Source organism: Acartia tonsa, chromosome 7 (genome assembly GCF_053477335.1).
Source record: "Acartia tonsa isolate MP-2025a chromosome 7, ASM5347733v1, whole genome shotgun sequence".
Classification (NCBI taxonomy): Eukaryota; Metazoa; Arthropoda; class Copepoda; order Calanoida; family Acartiidae; genus Acartia; species Acartia tonsa.
In genome coordinates, this window is record NC_137266.1 from 29672132 (window position 1) to 29684594 (window position 12463).

A 12463-nucleotide genomic window follows, 5' to 3' on the forward strand; every position below is an offset into this window, starting at 1 on the left:
CCTACGGACAAATATTGCATAATTAAAGGGTTTTAAACATAAAAATCGAGCACAAAGCATAAAAGAATGGCGATTCTCATTTGGCTAAGGAATCCACACAAGTTGTTTTTTTTGCACGAAAAGTTTAATGCACTATACAACAAGTTCTACCTTGTCAATATATCCATTACTAGCGGCTACGCCCCTAGAGGCCTCTAGGTGCACTTTAAATGTTTTTTTTTGTTAAAGTTAATTTTTTATGTACGATACCACCTTATTTGACGCTGAAGTTTCCCAGATTTTAAGAAAATTTTCAATTTTTTTGTCATTTCTTTTGGGAGGGTGGTAGTACCCTCCCCCAAAATAGTTAAAACCTTCCCAGGACATATGAGAATCTACCCTGTTAAGGAGAACCCGATCGGTTTAGCGGTTAGCGAGATCCTTCGGTACACACAGACAGACAAACATCCTGTTACTTTAGTATAAGGATATGAGGGATCTTTAAGTTTTTCCAGTATGGCTTGGCAACCGATAAATATCCACTAGATTATAATTGGTTTTCAGCCATACTGAAATGCAACATATTACAGACAATTTTCTCTCAATTAATAAACCTAAAATGAATAAGGCAAATGATATTAACGAGACTAATTGGTACCCAAACTTTTATAACCATTAGTAAACATTGAACTGTAAATTACATTTGGTACCCAAAGTTTTATAACCATTTGTAAACATTGGACTGTAAATTACATTTGGTACCCAAAGTTTTATAACCATTTGTAAACATTGGACTGTAGATTACATTTGGTACCCAAAGTTTTATAAACTATATATGGCTATATCCGCTAGATTAGAGTCGGTCCTCAGCAATTCTGAAATGCATCATATTACAGACAATTTTGCACAAATATTGTTAGTGATTTAATGGCTATAGAATAGCGGTTTTTAAATCGTAATTTACGTTGTGTTTACGTTTAAAATCGTTCAATTTAATGATACTTCTCAACAAATATTTAGTAATTAATTTCATAAAAATTAGTAATTTAATGGCTTTAGAATAATGGTTATTTTAATCGTTTTTATGCCATTTTTACGTTGAAAACCGTCCAATTTAACAATATCTTTTAACAAATATTATTAGTAATTTAATGGCTATAGAAAAACGGTTTTTTAAACCTTTTTTATTTACGCCATTTTTACGTTAAAAGCAATCCAATTTCATGATACTTTTTTACAAATATTGTTAGCAATTTAATGGCTATAGAATATCAAGTATTTTAATGGTTTTTTACGTCGTTTTTACGTTACAAACCGTCCAATATAAAAATACTTTTAAACAAATATTGTTAGTAATTTAAAGCTATAGAATAACGTTTTTTACGCCGTTTTTAAGTTAAAAATGATGCTTTTTGACTTATTAAAAAACAGTTTTTAAAGCTGTTATTTTGATATCTTTTAACTTAATTAGAATCAGTTCTCAGCCATACTGAAATGCATCATATTGGATATAATTAAATATCTAGGTTTACATTTCGAATATAATGCTAATTTTATTATAATGGGGGATAAAATCTTTTTATCATTTTTTTTAGTCTTTTAAAATCGCTAGGATTTGTAGTTGCACCTAAAAAAGAGCGAATAATGAGATTTTCCTTTTATTATTGTTATTATCATAAACCGGTTAGAAAATATATTTTTCATGTCAGATATACTTCTGCTACAACCAATTTAGTCACTTATGATAGTGGGTTGAAAAAGGGGGTAAGTTAGTTAAATTACAAGGGGTAATAGGTGCTAATAGGGGTAGGTTGTAAGCAACTCAAGTAGGGTGTTGGTTTATTTTAGCTAAAAATAAAATAGCTAATTCCGTATAAATTCATATGACATTATTGCGCTCTTTTGTGAGTATTATATATTACTTTACATTTAAAGAGGAGATTAATTAAATTCCCATAGGAAAAAGTTTTAGGAATTAAAATATAAAAATAAATTTAAATCTTTTTGTAAAAGCTAATCAATCAAATTGACTTTTAAACATTGTGATGATCAAATAATGGAATATTTGCTATGGTTTTAAATTTCAAAAAACTCAACGACCAAGAAACAAAATCAATATTCTAATAAATTAAAAACTCAACTTCTTGATTTGGATTTTTTATTAAAGAATAAATGGTAGTGCAATTACTAAATAAGTACTACTTAAAGTGGCTTTACCCCTAGCATCTAGCACTCATAAAAAAGATTAAAACAATCCTAGAACCTATGTAAAGATGACCAAAAATAGAGATCTGAATTAATTCAGTACCTTCAAAGACACTTGTCTTCCAATATACTTGACACAACCTTTATTTGGATCTTGTACAGTTAACATTAAATGTTGCTGGAACGAATTTCTAAAAAGACTGAGAACTTTAACATGACTCCGACTCGTGCATATGCATTTATGTGTTCTTCTAGACAAATGTACATCATTGAATATTGGTTATTTCAGATTATTGTAGTCCTTTTTTGTCGGTATCAAAGATATGCAAGCCATTGTGTTAGCCTTAATAGTCTTTTTTGAAATAATCAATTCCAGCAACATTTTCCTGTTAATTTTACCAGATCCATTTTTTTCAGTCTACAGAACTACACTAAATACTTCGTAACGTACATTTTATTATACAAATATAAAGAAATCAATAACCAATATTTTGCCTTTTTACAAAATATACACTTATAATAAAAAATATTTCACTTACATATTATATTATCATTTTGTTGACAAATTACTTGAATACATTTTGTATATACAATACATATCAAGTACTCTTATAAAATATATAGATTAGGTAAACTACTCTACATGTACAATACTTATAATTAGAAAAAGAAATACAAATATAAAAACATCTTAAAGTGCAGCTTTTTTATTAATGATAAAATTTCAAGAATAAGAAAGAACCTAGGCACAAAAATTTGCAATTATTGGCATTTGAGTTTAACTGTTTTGAATTTAAGACAGAAAAAGGTCTAATTTTGGTGTTTAAAGATATTTAATAAAATTAAATACTTAGCTTTGCCTTTGCAAGAAGGAGCATATATGATTTCCTAATTTAATTTAATTATTATACAGCCAAAATGCCAAGAAAGATATTATTTTTCACTTTCTTCTTAAGTAAGCCAGATAATTTATAAAATTTTAATTTAAAAGGCTGCACTTCTTGTAGCAATACAAAATTTAATTAAATCCTACCTTTGGTGAAACTTCTGTTGAGCTTGAGACAGATTTGGGCCGTTTCTTCTTTTTACTAGAAGCCAGTGAGGCCGGGTCAGTGGCTACAGTAAGCTGATGCAGGCCTGACCCATGCAGTGGCTTCATGTAATCTAAAAAGAAATTTAGTTATTAAACTTTCCCGCTATAAAATTATGAGTATGCCTTGGCCTCTAACAGGTAAAATGCATTGTCACCACCTGCAAAGTTAATATTTCCAGAAAAAGGTCGTGCAGTCAAAGAATGTTTGACATTTTAAGTTTGAAAAGTGTTTTTTTTTATTTAAGATTATTACATTATAAATAATGAATCTATTTATCTACTTGGAAACTTTATCTGAAGTATCCATTTTAAATCTCCATCTTTTCTGCCAATCAAAAATCTGTCTGATCAAAAATATTTTACCTGGCAAAAGTTTGTTATTAAGGCTGTGTGTGTTGTTAGTGTGTCCCAAGCCATGGCTGTTCGTGTGGCCATGGCGGTGCTCTTTGGAGGCATGCTTCTTTTTAACTGAAAAAAATGTTGATTATTTGTAGATGCATAAAAATAATACCAAAAAAGATTATCATTTACACTTATATTATTGGAAGAACCTCTAATGTATTCCAATTAGTATATAAAAGTCTAAACATGAGAATAATGATATTGCAAAGTATGAATGTTAAGTTTTGACGCAACAAAATATGAATCATTTTATATATATTTACTTACACATATGAGAGATTAAAAAGCATAGAATTTACATATATCTACTTTAGATTTTTTGAACGGGGGATATACCCTACATTAACAATTACCACTTTGGAAACTTCACACATTAGGTGGGAAGTAAACAAATATTTAACTATCTAAGCCACCTAACATCTTAAGAAAAATGTCCTGAAAACTTGTTTCAGGAATATTTTATGGATATCCCATCCTCCCCCCCTCAACAAAATATCTTTCAAGTCTAAGCCCCTGAGGGACTGTGGGTGACCACAGACAAACGAACAGTCAGATGTTTTAGTATAAAAATTTTTTTTAGTAAAATCTTCATGAGTTTTTTAAAAATACACAAAATACATAAAAAAGTTTATATAACTATCCACCAACTTTACCTACAGATGGGGGATAATACATCTGAAGAAAACCAATTTGCTCAAAAAAATATAAGATTATTGGGAATAAGACAATATTTACAAACAAACTGTATAAACAAGGATGACAACATTCATAAAAGAATTTTAATAATTGAAAAAAGAGAAACAAACAAATAACTTATATATAGCCATCAAAATGTATAAAAGTACTTTCTGGTAAACATAATAGAGTGGCTAAGCTTTATAAATTACAGACAAGGATGTGACGGACGGACCAATCCGAACTGTAGAAAAGCTTTGTTTTTTTTTAAACACAGCACATTACAAAAACTGCTAATTTTAACTGAAAAAAATGGAGTAAAAATCTTCTTAATATGCATTATTCCCTGTTTATGACTTTATAAAACTAAATCTTCAAATAAAATTCAATAAGGAATTAATTTAATTTCAATTTAAGTTAAATTTTATATTCGCGAGAATGGTTTTATAAATCTAAATATAAGTAGCAAAATCTATATTACAGAAGTATCTGTTTGTCTCAGTGTACATATTATATTAATAGTCAATCTGCATTTATGAAAACCGAAGCTTTTCAATTTTTTATTCTGTCTGTTTGTTTACCTATCAGTAATCCTATCTTTGCTTTTGGTTAAAGCCTTTTTAGTAGAGAAGCTACTCTATGATTTGAAATGTCCGTCTGTCCGTCCATCTTAGTTTGGGGGAAACGTAAATTTCTCGGCTCCTATAAAAGATAAAAGGCTGAAATTTTTTGACAACAATCCTATTATTATGGAGCACAATTAACTATAAAACGTCAATGGCGGTCGGACCGCTTTTTAGCAGGTTTTTAGGCTATTGTTGTATTTTTCACATTTTTCTCCATATCTTTGGTGTTTATGGTCCGATTTCCAAAATTTTTTCAGTTGAAGATATCAAAATTGAATTTTCTGTCGATTTAAGAAAACAACTATGACGGTCAGACTGTCTTTAAGCAGGTTTTAGGCTATTTTTGAATTTTGCACATTTTATTCCATACCTTTGGTGTTTATGGTCCGTTTTTTTTTAAATTTTTGTAGTTAAACATATCAAAATTAAATTTCCCGTTGTTTTGAGCATCCACTATGTAATTTACTTTAACCATCAGTCAGTTTATCATAGTACTGAGATATAAATATTAAGAAATTAAAAACAAATGTTGAAAAGGTTTCGTGATTTTTTTCTAATATACATGCTTTTGACAACTAATATCTAAATTCTTATTTAATTGTTTGTGCTTCGCTACTTATGGATGTTGTCATCCTTGTTTTTTCAATATTTTTTATCACACGAACTCACCTAAAGGTTTGAAGGTATTATTGATAGGGTTACAGGTAGCTAAGCCACGCGCTAATGCTTTCCTTCCTCCTTGTTTTAGAAGCTCTCGTAAACTACAATCCTAAAAAGACAAAATAAAATTTTAATCACAATTTAATCTTTTCCAGTACAGCTGCGAAACCGATTAATATCCGCTGTTTCTCAGCCATACTGAAAAATTATGTATAGCATTTTATTACAGACAATTTTCCACGAATTACCAGTTTTGTGAGCCCGAGCCTGCGGCCTCTAGGGGCTAACAAATATATGATATTTCATTTTAATATCCACGGAAAGCTAAAAAACTATTCCCAGCTAAACCAGACATTCATTTGTATTTTTTCAGTTATGGGAAAGTATATTTTTTTGTTGCAATTGAACAATCTCTATAAAAAAATGATCTAGTAAAATTTTTGATATAAAAGTTTAAACAAAGAACATGTCAGAAAAATGCACGACAAAATTTTAAAATTTGAATTCAATATATAAAATATTGATTTAATCTATATTCTATGTTTTATTAATATCATTCAACGCATCGTATTATAGACAGCTTTCCGCGGATATTAAATTGAAAAAAAATAAAAGATTAAAACTAGCTTTGTTAGTATAAATGGGCGGAAGGCCCTGGCTAACAAAACTGGAATTAATTTTATGAATTATTTTTTAATATTCGTAGCAAATTATATCTGTAATACGATACTGTACATGATTTTTTCAGAATGGCTGAGAACAGGTTCTAATCCAGCAGTTTCAAAGCCATACTGGCAAATGTATTAGGTTTTTAATTTTATTTAACAAAGCATTTTAAAAATGAATGACAGAGTAAAAGCAATGTCACGGTAGCGCGGTTATAAATGAATTTTGCATTTTTACCCCATATGAAAAATGCAAAAATAAGTTATGGAACAAAATAAAAATACCGCAAAAACAATGTTTTGGAGAAAAAATTATTTTAATGTCTTATTTTCTTTTACATTTTTTATCAACCATTTCATGACAATCTTATAGACATATTTTTTTATTAACCTAAAAAAATATTTTAGCAACATTGACTAGTTTTATCTTATCACTTCCTTGAAAAAAAAGCTTAAAACCTGACCAGAATTAATACAAAGTTGGATCAATGATGTCCTATAATACACACAAACATATTACTACTTTATATAGTACTTGCGGCTTCGCCCCTAGGGGCCTTTGAGGGGATGTTAAGTCGACCCTCCACCACTTTCAATTGTAGTTTTAAAAAGAAACTTAAAATTTTTTTTTGAAAGGATAATTTTTTTTATGGGTGATTTCTCTTGAAAGGCCGGTAGTACCCTCTCTCAAAATAGTTCTAAACCCTTCCCAGGACCTAATGAGAAGCTACATTGTGAAGGAAAACCATATCGGTTCAACAGTAAGCGAGGTCCTTTGTCACACACAAACATAGATCCTGTTACTTTACTACAATGAGACTTGCCTGTTGATAGGAAATCTGATAGTTTGATAGAACAAAGTTCTCAATTTCTCTGATTGTAGTTCCATCTGGAGATCTGTGCACCTCGCGCAAGGATTTCACAAACACCTTGCACAGGTCGCTATCGCCACTTAACCTACAAAAATAAAAATAGTTCACGTTGGATGTCAGGAAAAAGTATTAAAACAGGGATGACAACATCCATAAAAGCGAAGCTTAAAATCAGAAGGAAGGACAAACGAACAATAACTATTGTAAAGTGAACTTGATAAGCAGGACATTTATTTGTAAGTCTAGATAAAGATATATGTACATAATTTTTTTTGCAAAATACAGTAAAAGAACATACTTTCATTTTTAGGATTTGATCATAAGTATGCCTTGCTTGTAATAGTGTACTTAGTTGTCCTAGAAATCATTATTCCAAAAATCAGACGAACAGGATAATTATATCATACATTAAGTTGTTGTCAAAAAAATTTAAAGGAAGGACTTTTACTGTAACCACTTTAAATTCTGGAGTTAGGATCTTTGTAATATATTTTTTTTTTGTTATTATGTGTTACTATTGTATAGTTACCTTAATGTTTTACTGTGACCACTTTTACTTCTGGAGTCAGGATCTTTGTAAGATATTCATTTCTTATTATGTGTTACTATTCTATAGTTACCTTAATGTTTTACTGTGACCACTTTTACTTCTGGAGTTAGGATCTTTGTAATATATTCATTTCTTGTTATTATATGTTACTATCCTATAGTTACCTTAATGTTTTACTGTGGCCACTTTTACTTCTGGAGTTAGGATCTTTGTATGATATTTGCCCCTTGCTCTCATGTCTCACTATGTTCCCGTCTCGCACCGCTGCCTCCAAATGCTGAAAAAAATAAATATTAAAAAATGTGATTGACTACCTGGGTAATGGTATTTTACTATTTTTCTTTTCTTTGTCTTAAAGCGATTTCTCCAAGATGTAAGGTATAATCCCCTAAATTAGTTTTACACCTTCTTTCTATTTGAAACTCTAAAAGGGAAACCATATCGGTCGAGTAGTAAAACAAGAATTCTAGCTGCAGAAACACACATATACAGACAGTCAGCCTGTTACTTTCATAAATTAAAAATGCAATCATATCTTATTTTAAGATTTATACAATTGTTAACAAGGGCAATTGTGTCCAAAAGAAGCAGTACATAAATTTTTTAAAATAGTTGTATACAATAAATCTGTAAAATAGCAAAGGATTTTGAATAAACAAAATATATTAGTTCATAATAATTTATGCCATATTTCTTAGGTATCTTTAATACAAACATGTTTGTCTATGTGTGTTCATAGCAAATTTCTTTAATGCATGCCATAGTTAAAGAGTATCTGTGCTATTAGAAATAAGTTAATAGATGTTTTGTGTACATGTGTGTGTGTGTGTGTGTGTATGCCCATAAATCTTCAATGAATTGAATGTATTACATATGTGACTTTGTTTGCAAAAATTATGTTTCATATAAATAAAGTTTTCAACAAGCTATGAAAAGTAATATTGATAGATAGATAAACAGTTGAGAAGAGCTACTCTACAATTTGTTTGACGTAAAATTAATTTTACCATTATCAGTAGCGCAGCTACTCTATTCCTAGAATAAGATAATCCAACTGTTTTTCGTCCTATAAAAGAAAAACCCTTACAGGCCCATATAGAGCAATTATGGTAAGGTAGTTAATTAAAAAACTTTGCTATTAATCTGTATAGGTATAGGAGTAAAAGGATGTTTGTCTGTCTGTGTAGTGAAGTGTCTCGCTAACCGCTATGACTATTACATTTCTAATATACAGTAAAGCTTCATATATGTTCCAGGGAAGGTTTATAACTATTTAGGGAACAGTCGCTAGTATCGTTGTTAAACTTAAATGAATCTATTCTAAAATATAGCTAGCTTGTTGTAATATTCATTGACATAACTGGGCTTGTTTTTAACTAGGTATAAAATTATTTGATTCAAAACTCAAATTTTATAAAATCAAAGTTTTTCCCATTTTTAAAATTCACGAAACCTCTAAATTTGAAGATTTTAAGTTTTTAACTCGATAAGTTTTACTCTCAACTTTACAATATTTAATTGACGATGAATGGAAACTTTTTTCATTTTTATAACATTCATTTTTGGAAGCCAAGTTACTCTATAAGTATTACGCACTGTGGTCTGTTAGCTTGATCTAGACAAGCATTTTTCTTGAGATTTAAGCTATCAAAAACAAACAAGAAGTTAGGTGTGTTTTCCTTTGCCGTATCAATCTTTCTTTAAAATTGATTTTGTGTTTATTTAAAGGGTTAAAAGTCTATATAATTATTTATTTAATTATTGTAATTGATGCTTTCTTCTTAAATTTAACCTGTTTTTGATACGGTGCTTTTGAAGTAATCATACCTGTTATATAACATTCATTTTTATCAAATCAAGAATTGTTATTAAACATTTCAAAAAATAATTTCAATTCTTTTTCTAATATTTAATCTTCATTTCAGTACCTAGTTTTATGATTTTAGTAAAGATGATATTTTTTACTACTAATAATAAAGTCTAAAACTGAAAATAACGACTAAGCATCCCTAAAAATTGCAATCCTATAAGTCAACAATTTTATGGTCTTATCAAGTAGTTTAAAAGTTAAATAAAAACTAAAAAAAACTGATTGAAAAGAAGAAAAGTCCAAACAGTGTACTTTGCTACAAATATTTTAAGTTAAGATAATATATGTGTGTAATTAGCAGTTTACAATTGAGTTATTTTAGGCTAATCATCCTGTTCAATTATATTACCTGACCAAAATAAAGCCTATTTTGGACAGTCTATTCTCACTAACTGTATTGTAATTTTATACCTTTGATCAATATTTTACATTATGGTATCCTTAAAATTAAATATTGATAAGCCAATAAAATTAATTCTATTTCTTGGAAGTCTAGAAATTTTAAATCGAAAGTCATTTGACTTTAATTCTTGTATGACAAAAAAACGTTCTAATGAATAGTCTATTGAAGTTAATTTGACATGGGTAGCTAGGATTTAAATCGATCAATGATAAGTCTACAATGATAACTCTAATCTAATTTGACCTGAGTAGGTAGCATGTAAACCTATTAATGATGAGTCTACAAGGAGAACTCTAATTTAATTTGACCTGGGTAGCAGGCATGTAAACCTATTAATGATAAGTCTACGACTACAAGGAGAACTCTAATCTAATTTGACCTGGGTAGCAGGCGTGTAAACCTATTAATGATTAGTCTACAAGGAGAACTCTAATCTAATTTGACCTGGGTAGGTAGCATGTAAACCTATTAATGATGAGTCTACAATAATAACTCTAAATTAATTTGACATGGGTAGCTAGGATTTAAATCGATCAATGATAAGTCTACAATGATAATTCTAATCTAATTTGACCTAAGTAGGTAGCATGTAAACCTATTAATGATGAGTCTACAAGGAGAACTCTAATTTAATTTGACCTGGGTAGCAGGCATGTAAACCTATTAATGAGAAGTCTACAAGGAGAACTCAAATTTAATTTGACATGGGTAGCAGGCATGTAAACCTATTAATGATGAGTCTACAATAATAACTCTAATCTAATTTGACCTGAGTAGGTAGCATGTAAACCTATTGATGAGAAGTCTACAATGGTAACTCTAATCTAATTTGACCTGGGTAGCAGGCATGTAAACCTATTAATGATAAGTCTACAAGGAGAACTCTAATCTAATTTGACCTGGGTAGCAGGCATGTAAACCTATTAATGATTAGTCTACAAGGAGAACTCTAATCTAATTTGACCTGGGTAGCTAGCATGTAATGCCCGGCTCTTGTTGTTTGATTGTTTTACAAATGCATGTTGTCTTATTTTTATCTCAGGGATTTTGGGAGAGGCAATCATTGTATTTCATGCATTTTTTTCTAATTTTTAAGTCTCTATTTGCTTTTACTTGAAGGTTGGAAAAGAAGGCATAATTCGTAAAATTTTAGAAAGTAGAAAAAACAATAACAATCATGAACATCTTACATACAAGACATACAAGAATGTTTACAAATCAAACTACTTTTGTAAAAAGGATTATTAATTAAGGTAATATGTAATTCAATAGAAGTCTCAGATAAAAAAACATTATGAGACAAAAAGAGATTATTTATTTTTCTGTGAACAATTACTTTATGCAAGACATATCTTTTCTTCATGGTTTGAAACCTACTAACCCTGTTAACTTTTTCAATGGCAAAATTTTAGTCTACCCGGTTTCCATGGCTTATCCCTAATTTCCTGAAATTGCACTATAGTACATACATTACGACCGGGCTAATATTGCTTGATTCACTTCTACAAGAGATTTTTCATATAAAAATGTCTTCCCCGGCGGCTGCCGGAAAAAATGTTGTGCTTTGAGATATGGAGAAACAGTTGAGGCGGAATATATAACCCTCCTGTATATGTATAACCAGGATAATTATAATTAAGATTATATTTGTGAAAGAGATATATCTAAAATTATAATTAATTTAAAACTGTATACTTAACCTAACACGACTAACACATATAACATAACCACAGGATATATGTATTCCTGACTAACAACCTTAACCCTAATATTACAGAGCATTGCATTTGTAGCAATAAAAAGATTGTCCGGTCCAATTAATAAATAGGTACTTAAAAAAAAAAACAGAAAAAAAAGTTGAAAAAAAAAACAGAAAAAAAAGTTGAAAAAAAATTGAAAAAAAAAAAGTTGAAAAAAAAGTTGAAAAAAAAGTTTTTAAAAAATAGTTGGAAAAAAAAAGTTGAAAAAAAAACCGTTAAATAAACAAATATAAAAAGGCACACAAAAAAAAGATGCCAAAAAATAGTACCAAAAAGTAAACAAATAAAATATTACCTAACCAAAAAAAAGAGGAACGGACACCCAAACTCTGTAATATTTTGTAATTTAAATTGTGATTTTATTTATATATTCTCTCTTACACATCCGCGAGGGTGCCCCGTACCTATCACATCTCGGTAGGGTAGGGGAGAGAGTGGAATATATTGTATGTTTATGTTGGGAGTTATTGTGGAGTGAATCAGACAAAACTAGCTGTGTCTGATTTTGGACCTTTTCTCATCTACAACTTACGAGATTTTCATCAATATGTCTAAGAAAAAGGAGGATGCTCTTTGTATTGAATGCAAAGAAAAAGTCACTGGCAAGCAATATTCTGTATCCTGTTCCATATGTGATCGTTGGTTACATAAAGATTGTGGTCTAGATGATGATGAATACAAACTGATAGACAAGATTTTTCAG

The 12463-nt window shown here is 29.6% G+C and overlaps 2 protein-coding genes across 5 annotated transcripts in view; one reads left to right on the forward strand and one right to left on the reverse strand.

Annotated features, from left to right (window-relative positions):
- The window catches only part of LOC145325232 (uncharacterized), a 60485-nt gene that overhangs the window by 37045 nt on the left and 10977 nt on the right, over positions 1-12463 (reverse strand). For 2 of the 4 annotated variants that reach the window (XM_080168157.1, XM_080168154.1), the window contains exons 4-8: positions 7892-8004; positions 7130-7262; positions 5650-5749; positions 3641-3745; positions 3218-3348 (exon numbers count right to left, since the gene is read on the reverse strand). In XM_080168157.1, coding sequence (XP_080024283.1) covers positions 3218-3348; positions 3641-3745; positions 5650-5749; positions 7130-7262; positions 7892-8004 — 582 coding nt within the window. Of the gene's footprint in view, positions 1-3217; positions 3349-3640; positions 3746-5649; positions 5750-7129; positions 7263-7706; positions 7864-7891; positions 8005-12463 lie in introns of those variants that run through there. The other 2 variants (XM_080168156.1, XM_080168155.1) reach the window with 2 other exon arrangements.
- Positions 11480-12463, forward strand: part of LOC145324492 (uncharacterized) — a 72635-nt gene continuing 71651 nt past the window's right edge. The window contains exon 1 of the mRNA XM_080167076.1: positions 11480-11509. The gene's annotated coding sequence lies outside the window, so the exon portion shown is untranslated. The remainder of the gene's footprint in view (positions 11510-12463) is intronic.